This window comes from Phoca vitulina, unplaced genomic scaffold, assembly GCF_004348235.1.
Source record: "Phoca vitulina isolate PV1807 unplaced genomic scaffold, GSC_HSeal_1.0 scaffold82, whole genome shotgun sequence".
In the NCBI taxonomy this organism is placed as follows: Eukaryota; Metazoa; Chordata; class Mammalia; order Carnivora; family Phocidae; genus Phoca; species Phoca vitulina.
Window position 1 is genome coordinate 4,910,380 of NW_022589785.1, and position 18,677 is coordinate 4,929,056.

General features: G+C 50.4%; 2 protein-coding genes across 11 annotated transcripts in view; one reads left to right on the plus strand and one right to left on the minus strand.

Annotated features, from left to right (window-relative positions):
* Positions 1-18,457, plus strand: part of OSBP2 (oxysterol binding protein 2) — a 165,066-nt gene extending 146,609 nt beyond the window's left edge. For 7 of the 9 annotated variants that reach the window (XM_032395134.1, XM_032395131.1, XM_032395139.1 and 4 more), the window contains 11 exons: positions 141-333; positions 1,111-1,228; positions 3,334-3,385; positions 3,636-3,782; positions 4,858-5,103; positions 7,583-7,703; positions 7,990-8,093; positions 8,169-8,264; positions 8,345-8,529; positions 16,384-16,610; positions 16,847-18,457. In XM_032395134.1, the coding sequence (XP_032251025.1) occupies positions 141-333; positions 1,111-1,228; positions 3,334-3,385; positions 3,636-3,782; positions 4,858-5,103; positions 7,583-7,703; positions 7,990-8,093; positions 8,169-8,264; positions 8,345-8,529; positions 16,384-16,610; positions 16,847-16,992 (1,635 nt within the window). In that variant the 3' untranslated portion in view covers positions 16,993-18,457. The remainder of the gene's footprint in view (positions 1-140; positions 334-1,110; positions 1,229-3,333; positions 3,386-3,635; positions 3,783-4,857; positions 5,104-7,582; positions 7,704-7,989; positions 8,094-8,168; positions 8,265-8,344; positions 8,530-16,383; positions 16,611-16,846) is intronic. The other 2 variants (XM_032395132.1, XM_032395133.1) reach the window with 2 other exon arrangements.
* Positions 13,206-18,677, minus strand: part of MORC2 (MORC family CW-type zinc finger 2) — a 61,970-nt gene continuing 56,498 nt past the window's right edge. The window contains exons 26-27 of one of the 2 annotated variants that reach the window (XM_032395127.1): positions 14,784-14,885; positions 13,206-14,356 (exon numbers count right to left, since the gene is read on the minus strand). In XM_032395127.1, the coding sequence (XP_032251018.1) occupies positions 14,312-14,356; positions 14,784-14,885 (147 nt within the window). In that variant the 3' untranslated portion in view covers positions 13,206-14,311. Of the gene's footprint in view, positions 14,357-14,719; positions 14,886-18,677 lie in introns of both variants that reach the window. The other variant, XR_004298158.1, reaches the window with a different exon arrangement.

Consider the following 18,677-nt stretch of genomic DNA (forward strand, 5'->3'; position numbering starts at 1 on the left):
AGCCAAAGGGGGCAGCAAAGGTGTTTCTGAGCACCCCAGGGCCTTCCTCACTGACTGGCAGGTGGGGTGTGTGGTGGGGGGCAGACAGGCCCCTCCCCCAGGCCCCGTGCCCACCGGCCACTCCGTGCCTCCGCCCCCAGGCCTGCAGAGACTTCTTGGAACTAGCGGAGACACACAGCCGGAAATGGCAGCGCGCCCTGCAGTATGAGCAGGAGCAGCGCATCCACCTGGAGGAGACCATAGAGCAGCTAGCCCGGCAGCACAACAGCCTCGAACGGGCCTTCCGCAGCGCCCCCGGCCGGGCCGCCAACCCCACCAAGAGCTTCAGCGAAGGTGAGAGCGTGAGGGCTGCCCAGCCCGAGCTCCGTCTGCGCCTCCCTCTGCCCGCTGGTTCTTACACAGCGCCCCCATGCACATAGCCCTTCACACGCCCACACTTGGGCCTGCCTCTGTGGCTTTGTACTTCCCACACCCACCGCCGAAGGGCAATTAGCTCCCTGCACTTTGGTTCCAGTTCTTTTTTTTTTTTTTTTAAGGATTATATTTATTTATTTGAGACCAAGAGATACAGAGAGAGAGAGCATGAGCAGGGGGAGAGGCAGGGGGAGAGGGAGAAGCAGACTCCCCGCTGTGGGGCTCGATCCCAGGACGCTGGGAGCATCACCTGAGCCGAAGGAGGAGACGCTTGATAGGTTCCAGTTCTCACAAGAAAAGTCTAGTGAGCCCAAGGGTCTCTCTGTGGCAGGGCTGCCCTGGTGCCAGGTGGCGGCCCACCTCGCCTTGGGCTGGGAGTGACAGGTCGGTCAGAAAGGGCAGCTAGGCCCCAGACAGACTGACCAGCATGCTGAGAGATCAGGGAGGCTTCCAGAAGGAGGCAGGCCTCTGAGCCAGAGCACTGAGCGGGAAGCTCATTCCAGGAAGGGGAGCGAGGGCAGAGCCGCAGCCAGGTTAATGCGGGCCAGGTGAGCGGAGTGGGGAGGGAACCAGGGGCCGGTGGAGGCAGGGGGCAGGGTCCGAAGTGGGGGGCACCCTTTGGGCTCTGGACTTCCTCAGGCAGGTGAGTGAGTTTTCAGTGTTGCAAACAGGCCGCGGTTTCTCACATATCTGCAGGAAGCCTCTTAACTCCCAAAGGAGAGGACAGTGAGGAAGATGAAGATACCGAGTACTTCGACGCCATGGAAGACTCTACATCCTTCATCACTGTGATCACTGAGGCCAAGGAGGACAGGTGCGTCCTCTCCCAGGGTTAGCCCTTCTCGCCTTGTTCTTCCTAAGCTCCCCCTGTTCTTTGTGCTTCGGGTTTTCTCCCAAGTCTTGCTTCACGGTATATTTTGATTAGATTTCTTCTGTTCTTCCTTAGACCCAAAATGCCCACATAAAGTTTGAATCAGGGTTTCATTTTAAATGGAGGTGGAGAATGGGGCCTCGGCTGGATCCAGTTCCAGCCGGAGGGGGTGGGGGTTGGGGCTGCCACACGAGGGCTGGGGCCTGGAAGCGGGCTCTGCTTTTTCTTGCCTGGAGCTCGGTGCAGTCCCACCCACTCCTTCCACCGTGCCAGTGTTCCAGAACAGACAGGAGATGCAGGAAGTCCCTTTTATTTTCTATTTCCAAGGCTTTGTTTCATTTTTTCATAAAAGCGTCCTCTTTCTGGATGTTTCTAAATACGCACTAGAACACAGCGGTAACCAGGACATCGTTTTCGGAGTCCAGGTCCTCGGGAAGCGCCCCCGGGTGGTACAGGACTTGCGTCAGGGACGAGCAGGAGCTGGGGCGGGGGGCGGGGGGGGGGGGGACGCGAGGCTGGGTCAGAGGGCAGCACCCTGGGGCTTGAACGACGATTTGCTATAATTAGGAGTTGCCTCATTAGGATCTTTTATTCTCATCACATTGCTTCAATATTCTATCGATAGAAGGGTCGTGAGTATGGCAGCATTAGGGGACACCCCTCTGCTGTGGCCTGGGGAGGAGCTACCGCTCCAAGTCCTGGGGACAGCGACCTAAGTGACCACAGCCTGTGCTGCCCTCTGCCACCTTCACAGAGTCACAGAGCCTCCCATGCTCCCCCACGGATGAGGGACTGCAGGCTTCCCAGCGGCCTTACTCCCTGCATCTGATCTGCTGCCCGCCACGCCCCGTGCTGCCTTCCTGAAGCCCAGTCCGGGGAGGGGGAGGCCGGCAAAACCCCTGGCTGCTCCTTTTTTGCCTCTGTGGACCGACATGGGTCACCACCCCCATGTCCTAGTTTCTCCCAGGGCAGGGGCCTTTGGGATCTCTCTAACCCTTCAGGGAGTTTCTAGTCCTATCAACTGTTATTTCCAACTCAATTGTGGTTCATTTCCCAATAATATTTTAAGATTTGCTTATATTGCTCTCAAAATGAGCTTGGCTTGGCTGTTCTGAATTTCCTTTCACTTTCACCCAGCAGCGTCACCTTTGCGGACCCCTCCGGCTCCCCGCCCACCCCTCCCATATCTGGAGTCCCCAGGGGCCTGGGCTCCGCCTCCTCCTTCGTACCCCCACCCCAGCCACCTTCCACACCTCAGCCACCAGCCCCAGGCCTCTCTGCTGCCACCCGACCGGCAAGCAGGTGACCCCCGTGCTCAACACTCCTCATTGGCTCCCTAGGCTCCTGACACAGCCCCAAGGCCCACACTACCACCTTCCCTGGTAGTGTAGCTCCCCCGGACTGCAGGCGGTACCTTGTCCGCAGTGACCCAGTGAATCCTTCCCATTCCCTGAGGCCCTGACTGCCAAGTGCCTGTCCCTCACCCCAGCTGGCCCAGGTCACCTGTCCTTGGGGATCCCTCAGAGCTTGGGCCCCTCAGCCATACCGCCCCCTGCTGCTCTAGCCAACCATCTCACCACAAGTATTCACAGGCACAGGCATGCATCTGACCCACTTCCTGCCCTTCTGGAACCCCAGTCTAGTGCAAGAGTCAGACCAGCAGACAGTGAGGACACAGTGGGGTCTGTCTGTGATGGAGGGGGCCCACGGGGCCCTAGGAGGCTCTGCCAGAGGAAATGGCCACTCCCAGCTTCATCCGGGTCCTGGGTCTGCCAGTCCCAGGAGGGGGCTGTATGCAGGGACCTCAGGTGACTTTGCTCGAGTGGCTGCTCCTACGGGGCATCAATGGGTGGAAGCCCCTCCAAATCACTGTCCTGGGCCCCTGAGCCCAGCTGAATGTCCCAAACTGGAGATGTCCCATTGGAGAAGCAGCTTTGGGGTAGGCTGCCCCTTGCACCCCACTGAGGGGTTTGGATAGAAGGTGGCCAAGTCCCCAGGAGGCCTGAGGATTTGTAAATAACTTACCTCCCCTTTTGTGTTTCTTGCAGAAAAGCGGAGGGTGGGACCACAGGCTCAGTGGACTGGACCTCATCAGATAATGTAAGTGAGAGGGAAGACCCCAAGGGTGGCTGGAAGGCAGGCTGGCACTTTGGGCTCCAGACTCCTGGGGTGGGCTCAGTGCCCTGGCTGCCTTCATCCTGGTCTGACCCATCAGCCAGACTGCCCCCGTGCCAGCGCCATGCCAGTGGCCAGCTCGGTGCTCGGACTGCGCTGGGTAGAGGTGAGGGCCAGGGCTGGGGGGCTGAAGGGGCACCCTGGCCTCCGCTCACAGGCACGTTCTCTCTGGCAGGTGCTAGATGGTGCCTCGCTTGTGCCCAAGGGCCCCCCCAAAGTCAAGAGGCGTGTCCGCATCCCTGACAAACCCAACTACAGCCTTAATCTCTGGAGCATCATGAAGAACTGCATCGGCCGGGAGCTCTCCAAGATCCCCATGCCGGTAGGGGGCTGGGGCGGGGCAGCTGCAGTGGGTCCGGGGGGCGGGGGGCTTTTTTGTGATGGATGAGAAGGAATGGCCTCTGTGAAGTACAAGCAACCTGGGTGTCATTTTCTTAAGGACACCTGAGGAGCATGTAACAAATTATCCAGTCGTGTTCAACGACATTGCCAAAATCCCCTGAGAGCAGAGGTCTCAGGCTCTGAGGGAAGGAGTGAAGGAGGGGCTCTGCATTGATCAGAGATGTGGGGACCCCCCAGAGCGCCTCTGCACCTGACAGGGCTTCACGGTGTGCCAGCTGTCCTGACCTCATAGATGGGGAGTGGCAGGACTGGGCCCTCCTCTGGGCCGGGAGCGGTCTCTGGCGCCCACGCCGGCCAGGTCACACAGCGGGCTGAGGGCGGGGTTGGCATCTGCGTGCCACCAGGCTCTGATGGCATCTCCAGGGAGGAAGAGTTTGGGGTTCGGGCCCGACTTGGCTTCACTGTGTGCCCCGGGACAAACCCCTTCACATCTCCGGCCTCTGCGCCCACACCTGCAAAGTGGGGAGAGTAATGGCACCCACATAACAGTGTAGGGAGGATGAAAGGGGAGAACGCAGGGCAGTCCCTGCCTGATGGCTGGCCCAGGGTCGCAGCCCAGCATGGTGAGTGACCCTGCCCTGTCCAAGGCCAGGATGGGGGGCCACCTCCAGGAGCTTTCACCAGAAAACTAGCATAATAGCTCAGAATAGGAGGAAAACCTACTCAGCCAGCCACCCATCCATCCACTCACTCACTGATTCTGACTCGGTGCTGAACAAGTCAGAAACTCTGGCCTTTGTGGCATTTACATCCTAGGAGGGGAGAGTGACAGTAACCATAGTGAGAGGGTCCGAGAGACAGCAGGTCCAAGAGCGGTGAGGGCCGGAGGCGAGCGCATGGAGCCGCGGGTTCAGACAGGGCTTTAGACGGGGTCATCAGAGGATCCTGTGAAGGTGCCGTCTGAGCGGCAGTGTCCACGAACCCCTGAGGAGAACAAGGGTGCCGCGACGCCAGGCCCGCGCTGGGAGCAGCGCCTGACGGCCGCCTGTCCACAGGTCAACTTTAACGAGCCCCTGTCCATGCTCCAGCGGCTGACGGAGGACCTGGAGTACCACCACCTGCTGGACAAGGCGGTGCACTGCACCAGCTCGGCGGAGCAGATGTGCCTGGTGGCCGCCTTCTCTGTGTCCTCCTACTCCACCACTGTGCACCGCATCGCCAAGCCCTTCAACCCCATGCTGGGGGAGACCTTTGAGCTGGACCGCCTCGATGACATGGGCCTGCGCTCCCTCTGCGAGCAGGTGAGGCCCACGCACGCTCTGGCCAAGCCACTCCTGCTAGGCCTGGGGGTCCTAGCGAGACGAACGGGACGCGGCCTCTGTCCCTGACGTGCCCAAGACGAGGTCCAGTCAGCAGCTGGGCCTCCTGCAGCAGGGGCAGGCCTCCCGGAGACAGCCGGGTGAGGACAGAGTCAGGGCTGGTGTGTGGGGAAGGGGAGGGCCCCCCTCCCCCCCGTCAGGAACCATGCAGCAACCCTCGAGAGACATGTATGCGGTGCTATCGGGGAGTCCGGGTGGACCAGAGCGGGGGAGGTGGCAGGCAGAGGGGAGCCCGTGCCGTGTGGGGACCCTGGTCAGTGATGTACAGGCCTGGAGTGTGAGGAGCTTCTCGGATCCAGAGGTCCTGCCCTGGGGGGCGGCGAGGTCAGCTCGCCCCCATCCCTTCTCTACGCCTTCCCCACAGAGATGCATATTCTCCTCAGGGAGCAAAACCAAACCCAGGCCCTGGGGTCTGGGAGCCTCCACAGTAGCATCTCAGCCTGAGCTTTGGTGCCCTTGTCTGAAGAGGGGTGATTCTGTTGGTACCTCCCTGGGTGCTGGGAGGACCCAGTTAAGTGCTGCGTGAAGGCACCCAACATAGAGCTTCCCAGGTGGGCTGCTGGACATGAGCCGTGGGCCAGGCTCTGTTCTGGGCCTGGGGTGGAGCTCAGAAAGCAGACGTTTCACAGTCTGGTGGCTAGTTGAAAAGCCGTGCTCTGGCTGCAGTGTAGCCCTACAGGAAGCCGGTTAGGGTGGCCACACCAGGGGGATGTGGGAGGGCAGAGCGCAAGCTGCTTAGAAAGTAGAGCCTGCAGATTTGCTAATGCTTTGGATGTGGGGAGAGAGGGCAAAGGAGGGAGGGAGGGAGGCAAGGGAAAGTAGCAAGGATGACCCCGGCGTTCTTGGCCTGAACTACTGAGTGAATTCACTTCTTCATTCAACAGAGTTGACCAAGTACCCCCAAAAGCACCAGGTGCTATACAGGCAGCTGGGAAGTGAGCGGATGGGGTGCCTGTTCTCCTGAGGGGGGCAGTGAGGGACAGGTGCTGTGTATGACAGATGGTTCTGGCTCCTTTAGAGAGCTGGCTGAAGCCCAGAGTGAGGGAGAAAGGAGCACACAGGTCAGACAGGGAGTGGGCAGGCAGCCTGAGGCCTCTGGTTTCACTGTGTGTGGCAGGTGGAGGAGTCAGGACACCGGCCTTGTTTTATGCCCCCACCCCCCCAACCCCTGCAGCAGAGAGTAAAGCCTACAGACGCTCTGCGCCACCCACTGTGGCCTGGTGAGGGGGAGGGGTGGCTCCTAGATGCATTTTGAAGAAAGAACAGCCTGGATTTGCTAAGGATTAGAGCAGGCACACAAGAAAGAGGGCCAGGGATGACTCCAAAGCATTTGGTGTGAGCAGCTGTTAAGACTAGGTCATCGGCCTGAGCAGGAAGCCATGACGCAGAGCGCCAGGGCCAGCCCCTTGGGGTCCCATCCCTGAGTTTGCCAGTGTGCTGGGCTCTAGGGCACGTGGGGCGCTGGCCTTGGGCGACAAGGAATGGTTGGCGGGTTTGACCTGGGACTCAGACCCAAAAGGCAGTGAGGTACCACTCATGGTGACAGGAGGCAATGAGAGATGCATGCGGGCGCGGCAGGAACTCTGGTCAGTCCAAAGAGCAGCCGGAGTGGAAGCATCCAGTGGGCAGCTGGAGCGCACGGCACCAGTCCCAGCGCAAGGCTGGGACCGGAGCCTGACTGAGGCTGTGACTCAGCGAAGAGGTGCCCTAGGGAGTGAGGAAGCTGGGGAGAGGCTGGGCCCCAGGACCCTGCGACCAAAGGAGCCACAGAAATGAGGAAGAACAAACAAGGGGAAGTTGACAGGGGCGTACTAGCAGGTGAGACAGCCATCAGGGGCGCCCAGTGCCGTGAGAGGAGGCGGGAGGTGCTAGGGGGCCCCCGCGGGGCTGTGCAGAGCTTGCTGCGCCACCCTCCGCGGACTCCTGCTCTGGAGCCAGGCTGCCCAGGAGGGAGGCAGGGCCCAACTCTGCCGCTCAGTTCAAATGGCTTCCCCGACCTGGGCCCCCTGTGCAACATGGCCCTTTGCGGATGAGTGGGGCGGCCAGCTGGAGAGTGGGCACAGAAGCCCTCGCTAGAGCGTCACACCTCGCTTCCTAGCCCTCAGCACAGCTTGTCACAGGGGCCTCCTTAAGGCCAGGCTCTGTCGTCACCCCATTTCAGAGCCCAAGTCCGGCAGAGAGATGCCTCGGCCCCCTTCTCCCAACCACAGCAAGCCCAGGACAGCCGCCCAGGCCGGTCCCACTGCCGCACCCTTGCTTTTCCACTCAGAGCACCGTCTTTCCTGGGGGCCTGCTCCCACGTGCTGAGCACAGGGCAGGCTGTCCCCCCCTCTTAGCTGGATGGGGAGCAGGCCTGGGCCCACGTCCAGCAGACACTCATGTCCTATGGGTCTGGTCTCAGGTGAGCCACCACCCACCATCAGCTGCACACTACGTGTTCTCCAAGCATGGCTGGAGCCTCTGGCAGGAGATCACCATCTCCAGCAAGTTCCGGGGAAAATACCTCTCCATCATGCCTCTAGGTGAGCTGGAGCCCTGTGCTCTCCCAGGACAGAAAGACATTCGGGATAAGGGGGAGGGTTTTACCAACCCAGAAGCCAGCTTGGGGCCTCCAGGAGTGACATTAGTCTCTCTACAAATCTGTTCCCCACCTCCCCAGGCTTCCTGGATGCCTCCCTGGCCTATGTCCTGTCCCCAGTCGACATGAATACTGCTTCCAGTTGTCAGGACCCTGGGACTGTGAGCAGGCAGGCTGGCTGGGGTCTAGCATGGCAAGCCGTGACCTCTGACCCTATATCTGGCCTTCAGGTGCCATCCACTTAGAATTCCAGGCCAGTGGGAATCACTACGTGTGGAGGAAGAGCACCTCAACTGTACATAACATCATTGTGGGCAAGCTCTGGATCGACCAGGTCAGGCGGTGCCCTCAGGGAGGGGGTGGCGTGTGGCCTCGAAGTGGGCCACTGACCACTACCCTCCATCACCAGACAGGGGACATCGAGATTGTGAACCATAAGACCCAGGACCGGTGCCAGCTGAAGTTCTTGCCCTATAGCTACTTCTCCAAAGAGGTAGCCCGGAAGGTAAGCAAGGCCACCTCTTGGAGTGTTGGGGGGGCCTGGGGTGGGGCGTGTGCCTATGCCGATCCTGCCCATGTCCACAGGTGACAGGAGTGGTGAGTGACAGCCATGGCAAAGCCCACTACGTGCTGTCAGGCTCGTGGGATGAACAGATGGAGTGCGCCAAGATTGTGCAAAGCAGCCCCAGCAGCCCCGGATCGGATGGGAAGCAGAAGACAGTGTACCAGACGCTTCCAGCCAAGCTGTTGTGGAAGAAGTACCCGCTGCCGTGAGTGGGGCTGCAGGGCGGGTAAAGAGCAGGCAGGGAGCGGGAAACAGAGGCAAGGGGCAGAGGACAGGCCAGGGAGCCTGCCCGGCCAGGCAAGAAGCGAGCAGCAGGCACTGGGGTCGGGACGGTTCTGTCCACACGCAGGCAGAGACGGTGTTCTGCAGCTGACATCCAGTGTGGGAGCCAGACACTCGGCCGTAAATAAGCGTGACCTTATCCGGTGGTAGCAAGTTCTATGCAGACTTTAAACAGGCTGATAAGGACAGAGTCCTCACAGTCCAAGGAATGAAAACCAAATGTGAAAATCAGTGCAAGAAACAGAAAACTATAAAAAGTGGCACAGCAGGTTCCAAAGAGAGCAAAACAAATTCTACAAAGGAAAAATTAAGTAACTGAACTTGAGAACTCCAATTGGGAAGGTTTAATACAATCCATCAACAGAAGAAAAGAAACACTTCAAATAGAGAGACAAAACCTGGCAAAGACAAAAAGCTAACAGAGAGAAAGTTTACCACCTAGTGACCCAGAGGGAGTCCCTGGAGCAACATCACCAGCAGCCCTGGGAGCCCATAAGAGTGAGAATCTCAGGAAGATCCTGAGGGCAGCCATGCACACGTCAGGTTTGAGAGCAGGGTCTAGGATACTTCTAGTCAGAGTCTAGAAAGAAAGAGACCATATCTGAAGAGCAAACAGAAAAGAATCTTCCACACCAAATCTATACAGTGGAACTGTTGAAACTAAATCAAAGAGTTGTGAAAAAGACCTGTATGACTTTCTGAGGAATAGCAGACTGACAGCGGTCTCTTCCTCAGCAATGATGGAAGCTTGAAGACGGTCAAATGAGATCTTCCATGTGCAGAAAGACTCACTGCCAGCTGATGATTATACACCCAGCAAGAACATGTTTACAGAGTGTTGTTGAAATATTTTATTTTCAGACTAATAAAAACTCATTTTGCCACCAGCAGACCCACATTAAAGGATATACCTCCTGCAGAAGGAAAGTGATCCCAGATGGAAGATCTGAGATGTGTGAATGAATGAAGAACAAAAACTATGTGAACCTAAGTGAACAGTAAATAAGAATAGAAATGTCTTGCAGGTTTTAGAGTCTAAACAAAATACAACTGTGTGATCATATAAGTCAGAAGAGGGATAAATTTTTAGGAAGGAAACTTCTCAAAGGCCTTTGTGCAACTCAAGAAGGTCAAGATGTGCGGTAACTTTTGGCTGTGTGAAGTCTGCATAATTCCTAGAACAACCACTAAAATAATGTTTAACTGGAATCCTGGAAGGAAAAGAAAGAAATAAAAATGGAAAGGAAAGAGAAATAGTTAAATAATGGAGGTAAATTTCCCAGAATAAAAACAGAGATGGGAGACCTTGGGTTGAAGGGCCTGTGGAGTTCCAGAGACAAGAGATAAAGAAAAGCTTTCACCAAGACCACACTATAGTGAAAATTAAAAATGCCAAAGAGAAAATTCTAGTAGCTTCAAGAGAGGAGTATAAGCAGATTACAATGAAGGATAAAGAATCAGATTGACAGGGGTGCCTGGGTGGCCCAGTCGTTAAGCGTCTGCCTTTGGCTCAGGTCATGATCCCAGAGTCCTGGGATCGAGCCCCGCATCAGGCTCCCTGCTCAGCGGGAAGCCTGCTTCTCCCTCTCCCTCTCCCCCTGCTTGTGTTCCTTCTCACGCTATGTCTCTGTCAAATAAATAAAATCTTTAAAAAAAAAAAAAGAATCAGATTGGCAATCAGAAAGATTGACATCTTTCAATAGCCCATGTTTGGAGTAATATTTTCAAGGTAATGAAGAAAGCAAAATTAGAAGATTAAGATTTTTATCCAGACAAGCTATCATTTAATAATGAGCACATAACAACAACAACAACAAATGTCGTCAGGCAAACAGCCTCAGAAGGTTTGCCACACAAAACCCACAATGAAAATGGCATTAGACATAGTAGTTTGTTTGTTTATTTATTTATTTTAGAGAGAGAGCAAGCAGGGGTGGGGCAGGGGAGGGAGAGAGACAATCTTAACCAGGATCCACACACCCAGTGCTTAGCTGACATGGGGCTCAAGCTTAAGACTCTGAGATCATGTGAGATCATGACCAGAGCTGAAATCAAGAGTTGGATGCTTAACCAACTGAGCCACCCAGGCGCCCCTAGACATAGTACTTTAAAAGGGGGAGAAAAAAAAATCCAGAAGTTGCTGCAAAAGACATATGAAGTAAAAGAGAAATATTCCCATAATAATGCAGAATTTAAGATGTAGATAATGTTAACATGTCAGGATCTGAGGGGAGTTGAAACGGACACCAAGGGATGTGAAGGATTGCTAAGTTCTTATTAGAAGGAAGAGACAAATATAAGATGTTAAAACAGTAAGAAAAGACTAAAAAGAAAAAGGACAAATAAAAACAGTAAATCAACACAATAGGAATAGGCCCAAGCATAACAAATAAAAGTAGCTGAAACTCACCAGTCAAAAAGCAAAATACTGATTTAAAATCCAGATATATGCACCTTCTAAGAGATGTCAAAAACAAAGACATGCAGAGGTTGAAAGGAAAAGACATATCATGGGAATACTAACTGAAAAAGCTACAACAGCTATATTAATATCAGATAAAATAGACTTTAATAAGACAAAAGCATTACTAGGGATGGAAGAATTGCTACATGATAAAAGTCTGAGTTCTTCAAGAAGATATGAGTTTCACTATGCATGTAATGAAACAGCCTCAAAAATATACAAGGCATATATTGATAGTAAAGGGAGAAATTGATAAATCCATCACCATGGTGGGAGATTGAGAGACTTCAATATACCTCTCTCACTTGTTGATCAGTCAGAGCAGGGGTGGGATCAACAAGGATCTGAAGAGATCAAAACAACACAGGATGTCCACATACTTGCAGTTGCAACAATAATAGAATGTACCTTTTACCCAGTAGACATGGAATGTATGCAAAGATCTATTGTGTACTGAACCCTAAAGAAAGACTCAACAAATTTAGAAGGTAGCGTACAGACCACATCTATGATAAGACAACTAAGTTAGAAGTTATGAACAAGATGACAAAAAGTCCTCACGTGTTTGGAAAAAATTGTTAAGTTGCTAAATAACTCATGGGTAAAATAATAAATTAGAAGGGAAATTTTAAAATACATAAAATTGGGGCAACTGGGTGGCTCAGTCAGTTAAGTGTCTGCCTTGGGCTCAGGTCATGATCCCAGGTCCTGGGATCAAGCCTCACATCTGGCTCCCTGCTCAGCAGGGAGCCTGCTTCTCCCTGTCTCTCTGCGCCACCTCTTGTTCTCTCTGTCTCTTAAATAAATAAAATCTTAATATAAAATAAAATAAAATACCTAAAATTGAGAATGGGTGTAACAAAGGCAGTGCTTTAAAGGAAATGGATTGCCTTAAATAGGCACATAAACAAGCTCATTCATTTTGAAACTATTTCTTTTCTGAGTTTCTAATCTAAGAAATTAGAGAAAGGTCAACATATAACCCAGAAGAAAGAAAAAAACTGACTTTAAAAATAAGAGCAGAGATTAGTAAAATAGAAAAAATAAAATAGAGAAGTTTAAAAAGCCAAAAGTTGATTCTTCAAGAAAAAAAAAACTGACAGAAAACTATTGGCAAGACTTATCAAGAGAGAATATAGAAATAAATATTATTAATGAAGAGTTTAATATGACATACAAAGTACTAAGAATTAAAATTCAGATGAGGACAAATTCTTAGAAAAATATAACAAGAACTGAGTCTAAAAGAAATGAAAAGCATGACTAGTCCTATAATCAAAGAAACTGAAGAGGTAGTTCAAAAATTCTCACAGGGAAAACACAAAGCCCAGTTAATTTTGTAGGTGAATTCTACCAAATTTTCAAGAAATATATTATTCCCAATAGTATATAAAATCTTCCAGACCAAAGGAAAAGAAGAAATGCTCTCTTTTCCTATACGTGAGGCCAGGATAACCCTGATACCAAACCAACCTAAAAGAGTCATAGGAAAATTAAAGTTCTACCCTATTTCACTCATGAATATATAAGCAAAATTCCAAAATAAGACATCAGAAAATCCAACAGTGTATAAAAAAGAAAGCATTCATCAATCCTGTTGCATTTATCATGGGCATGCAAAGATGATTTTATATTAGAAAATCCAGGGGCGCCTAGGTGGCTCAGTCGTTAAGCGTCTGCCTTCAGTTCAGGTCATGATCCCAGGGTCCTGGGATCGAGCCCTGCATCGGGCTCCCTGCTCAGCAGGAAGCCTGCTTCTCCCTCTCCCACTCACCCTGCTTGTGTTCCCTCTCTCGCTGTCTCTCTCTCTCTGTCAAATAAATAAATAAAATCTTAAAAAAAAAAAAAAATCCACAAATTAATTCATCACATTAATAAATCTCAGTAGATTCAGAAAAAGCATTTTAGGTGTCTTAGTATAAGGTTATATGCAAAAGTCAGTTGCATTTCTACACACTAAAAGAAAACAACTAGGAAATACAATTTAAGAGAAGACAATTATCATACCAGAGGAGGATCTTGTAATAAACCTTATATTCAATAAGATAATCTTGTAATAATATAATAACATAATATATAATATGTAATATATAATATAATAACATAATCTTGTAATAATCTTATATTCAAGACCTCTATAGAGAAAATTATAAAACTTTACTGAGATATTAAAGAAGAGCTAAATCAATGGAGAAAGACAATGTTCATAAATAGAAAGATTTAGTATTACAAAGATGTTATGATCTAAAGAGGAGATCAAACAAAATCCCAGTAGTGATTTTCATTGCTTGATATAATGATTTTTAAATTTTTATTTAAGAATAAAGGGCCAGAATATTTCTGAAGAACAGAGAAATAAGGACTAGCCCTACTAGATATTAGGACTTATTTTGAAGCTGCAATAGAACAGTGAGCCTGGAAACAGACCCATGGATGTATATATCTTTGGTATATAACAAAGGTGACATGAGATCATGTGGAAAGATGGCACTGTTCACTAAAAGATTTGGGAAAATGGTTATCCATATGGAAAAAGATTACCTGAATCTCTCCCTTACATTAGAACAGAAACTGACTCCAAGTAAAGGTCTTAGAAAAGGTATTAAGCTTGATTTGCTGTTAAACAATAAGTTAACTCTAAGGAGAAAATACTGATGAGTATCTTTTAGACCTTAAGGAAATAGATCTTAAGACACAGAACAGCACTGATGCATGTAACTATATTAAAATATTTTTTTCATTAAAAGAAGTTTTGCTCGTTAAGAGACAACTTAAAGAAAGTGAAAAGACAATATATAAATTTGCAGAAGATAATCACAATACTTAATGCCTGACAACAGATCAGTATTGAGAATACATAAAAAGTATTTGGCCACAATTAAAAATAATAACTAAAAAAAATCAAGAACACCTCCTCCACAAATAAAGCAAAAACAATTCGGCAGAAAAACTGCAAGAGTCACAAGCAAGAATTTCACACGAGAACAAATACATATGACCAGTCATCATATGAATATGATCAACATCATTGGTAATCAGGCAAATGAAAATCAAAACTGCAATGAGACCATTTTGCCTTCATTTAATTAAAAAAAAATGAAAAAGTCTGACAGTATCAAGTGTTGAAGAAGATGTAGATCCACAATATTTTTTACCCATCACTGGTGGGAATGCGAATTGGTGCCTGGTCACCATGTTGAAAAGCAGTTTGGCCTTACCTCCTAAAGAAGAATATCAGACTCTATACCCCAGCAGTTCCACTTCTAGTTACATACTCGAGAAATTCCTGCAAACGTACAATGGGAACCATGCATAAGATTACTCCAAAGCAAAAACTTGTAAACAACCCAGATTTATTGAATGAATAACTGTGTTATTATTCACAGGAGGGAATATTACACAGTAGTTGAAACTAATGAACCACAGAAACATGCAACAATATAAATTTTAGCAGTATAATATTAAGAAAAAAAAGCAAGTCCCAGAAAGTTACATACATCATTTTTCTTACACAGTTAAAAACAAATATGTAAATATATGTATATGAAAACACATAAATACATGCACATTTAAGACTATGTAAAGATGCAATAAAATTAGATTAGAAGGTAAGCAAGGGACTGATGAACCCAGGAGTCGTGACAGCTACCTGAGAAGGGGATGGATTGGTGAGTTTTCCATATGGTTAGATGTAGGTTTTGTCAGGATTCTACCTTTTGTTTAGAGGTTCTTCTGGTGGTCAAGCAGGCCATGCAAGGACCAATAAAAAGAGGGTGTCGTGTAGCAAGGATCATGACTAATCCAAAGCTGTGCACCTGAGGTCCAAAAAAGGAGAACACAAAGAAAAAAACAAGATAGATTTAAATCCAACATATCAGTAATTACATTAATTACTCCCATTACAGGTATAAGATTTCAGATAAGTTTTAAAAATCCAACTATATGTGTTTTACAAGAGCTACATCTAAGTAAGAAAAAAAGATTGGAATAACAGGATGGAAAAAGGTATGTCTACAGAAATAACAAACAAAAGCTGCTATAGCTATATTAATGTTGCAAAACAGACTTTAAAACAAAAGGTAAGACGGGAGGTAAGGGGGACATAATGATAAAGGTTCAATTCACTAAGATGGGTTTTAAATTTGAACCTATCATGTACCTAAAAAACACAGCCTCAAAATATTTACCACAAAAGCTGGTAGAAATACAAGGAGAAATGGATTAATTTACAACCAATATAGGAAATTTTAACAAAGCTCTTAGTAATGGCTAGAAACAGGAAAAAAAAAGTTTGAACCATAGAATCTACCAGACAATTATAGAACACTGTACTGAACAATTGCAGTAAACACTTTCTCTTCAGGTATACATGGAACATCTGCAAAAACTGACCATATACTGGGTCTTTCAGCAAACTGAGATTATACCAGTATACTGTCTGTTTACAAAGCAATTATGCTAGAAATAAAGATAACTAGAAAGAATCCCCAAATGTTTATAAATTCAAGAAATATACTTCCAACTAATCCACAGATCAAAGAAGATAGAGTGGACATCAGAAAATATAACTGCATAAAGGGGCGCCTGGATGGCTCAGTCCCTTAAGCATCTGACTCTTGATTTCAGTTTGCCTCATGATCTCACTTGAGATCAAGCCCCCCATCCGCCTCCGTGCTCAGTGTGGAGTCTGCCCGTCCATCCGCCACCCCTTGCTGGCACTCTCTCTCTTAAATAAATAAAGTGCATGATAATTAAAGTAATACATATAAAAGCTGTGAGATTCAGCTAATGCAGTACTTGGAGGGCAATGCCTAACCTAAAACGCACATATTAGAAAAGAAAAGCTGCAAAATCATGAGCTCAGCAACCATCTCATGAAGTTGGAAAAAGAACAGCAAAATAAACCGCAACAAAGTGGGAGAATATAAAAGTAAACTCAGTAAGGTAGAAAAACCTAAAAGAGGATCAACAAAGTTTCATCTTCAACCAATGAAGAGAGTGCACGAACCTCCACCATGACTGTTCAGAATGGGGGGGGGGGGGAGGCACATTTAACTCACATCACAGATGTGAAAAGAGGACATCGCCATGTCCTAGTCGTTAAAGCAGTAGTAATAAGATTGAAAAACGGGTGGAAATCGGCAAATTCCCAGAAAAGTAGAATGTAGCAAAACAGATGCAGGTCGGTGGAGCGAGTGTGCAAGGTGCAGGCAGTAAAAGAGGAAGGAGCCAGCCGCTGGCTGGGCGAGTTCCAGGGGTGGACACGTGGCCCGGGGGCCCTGCGGGACCGCTCACGCCGCCCTGCCGCCACAGGGAGAACGCCGAGAACATGTACTACTTCTCCGAGCTGGCCCTGACCCTCAACGAGCACGAGGAGGGCGTGGCGCCCACAGACAGCCGCCTGCGGCCGGACCAGCGGCTGATGGAGAAGGGGCACTGGGACGAGGCCAACACGGAGAAGCAGCGGCTGGAGGAGAAGCAGCGGGTGTCGCGGCGCCGGCGGCTGGAGGCCTGCTCGCGGGGCTGTGGCACGGAGGAAGGTGAGGCTGGGCGGGGAGAGAGGGGACCCTGGGGGTGGGGAGCGGGTTCCCGGAAGGAAGGGATGCCCCAGGGGTGGGGAGAGGGGGAGGAAGGGGCACCCCAGGGACAGGGAGGGTGCGGGGGCAGGCAGGGTGGAAGGAAGCTGTGTCCTGGGGGCAGGGAATGGGGGAACCAGGGAAGGGGGCGGGCTGGGAAGAGGCCACTGTCCACCCGCCCGCCCACTGTGCCTGCCCAGCAGAGAAGGAGGCCGATGTGTACATGCCGCTGTGGTTCGAGAAGAGGCTGGACCCACTGACGGGGGAGACGGCCTGCATGTACAAGGGCGGCTACTGGGAGGCCAAGGAGAGGCAGGACTGGCACATGTGCCCCAACATCTTCTGAGCGCCACCCCTTGCAAATACAGGCGCCTGCACAGCCTGGTCCACCTCTTCTTTAATGCACTCAATTTAGTACTCAACGGCCCTCCTCCCCACACCTCCCCCCCCACCTTTTTTTTTTTTAACACTTTTTTGGGGCTCCCACCTTGGAAGGAGTAAGTGCTGACCTGCATTCTCTTCAGCTCCCAGGTGCCCTGGGTCACCCAAGCCCCTTCATTATGGACTTGGGTCCCACTGGGACCCCAGCTCCCAGTTAACACAACTCAGGCAGGCTGGCCCGGGCCCTGGGCTGCCCCAGTCACCAGCCCCACCCAGGGAGGCACTGGCCCCTCCTGAGGAGCCACATTTGACTTTTTTAGAAAAAACTATCTCCATTTCTTTCCAGCCAAGACATTTAGTAAATATTTTTAGCACAGCACTTAGCAGACAACTTTCTAAGTGTGCTTTCTTGCCACAAACATGTCCTGGCAAGAGCCCCTTCTTTTTAAGACATCAGGAAGCCAGACCCCTTTGAGCAGGGAGCATTTTGTCGCTCAACATAGCAGGGCCACATCGGTGTCGGAGCTGCCCAGTCAGCGGGAGCACAGGACTCCACAGAGAAGGGAACTGGAGGGGCCAGCTGGCCCAGGAGAGCACAAGTCGGTTGTCTCTGGAGCTACAGCCGCACCCACTGTGGGGGAGGGGGCACCGAGCGGCCCCCATGGAGATTTGAGGGTATCAGCCCCTTGCCTTGTCTTGGCCATGTTGAGGCTGCTCCCCAGCCCTAGAGAGGCCAGGAAGGGCTGGGGGGCAGGGCCTGCAGGTGCTCCCCACCCCAGAACCAGGCCCCAGATCAGCAATAAGAACAAACACTTGGCTCAGCCTGGGCTGGTGCCCACAGGCACCAGAGACCCAGTGTCCCGCCTCGGCCTCAGGCACCTTCAGGGTGCCCATCTCCACACCCCCTGAACTCTTTTATTTGCCTGATTTATATATATATATATGATATATAAATATATAAAAATAGCTATTTTGCTTAAATTTCTATGGTATGTGGAAGTTAAAAAATGATGAAGACAGGGCACTCCTGTCTGAGTTTAGCCCTCCTGTCAGTTGTGCCCTGCCCTCTCCTCGGACCCCCTTCCAAAGGCTTCTGCCAATGGTGGGGGTACTGGGCCACCGTGGCCACTGTCCCCGCCCCTCAGAACCCCCACTCCAACCCCTCCCACTTAAGTTTGGTCCTGAAAATTCATCACAGGGTTTTTTTCTGTATACTCCAGGACTGATTTTGTTTTTATAAAAAAACAAAAGTGAAAACACCAACGTATGAAATGCCTTAGGGTGCCCACTCAAGAGGCAGGGTGGGCTGGGTGGGGTGGGTGGCCCCACCAGGCCTGCAGCAGAGCTGTTCAATGTACCTCTTCTCAACACTGTTTGTGAGGGAGCACCTTCTGACCGGTAATAAAAACCTTGGATTTGGAGTTTTCCAAGGCCCTGTCCCTGAGTGTGTCTGTGACTGGGTGGATCAGGGCTGATGCAGGACAGGTGACAGCCTATAGGGCAGCATGGGGCGGAGCCTGGGACGTTCTTCTGCTCTGCCCTGAGGAAAGCAATGAAAAGCTGGTCTAAATGGGGAGGGGAGAGAACGGGGGTGGAAGACTCGTTGTGACAGGGTCTGGGCCAGGAAGGCTGCAGAGGGCAGAGAAAGAA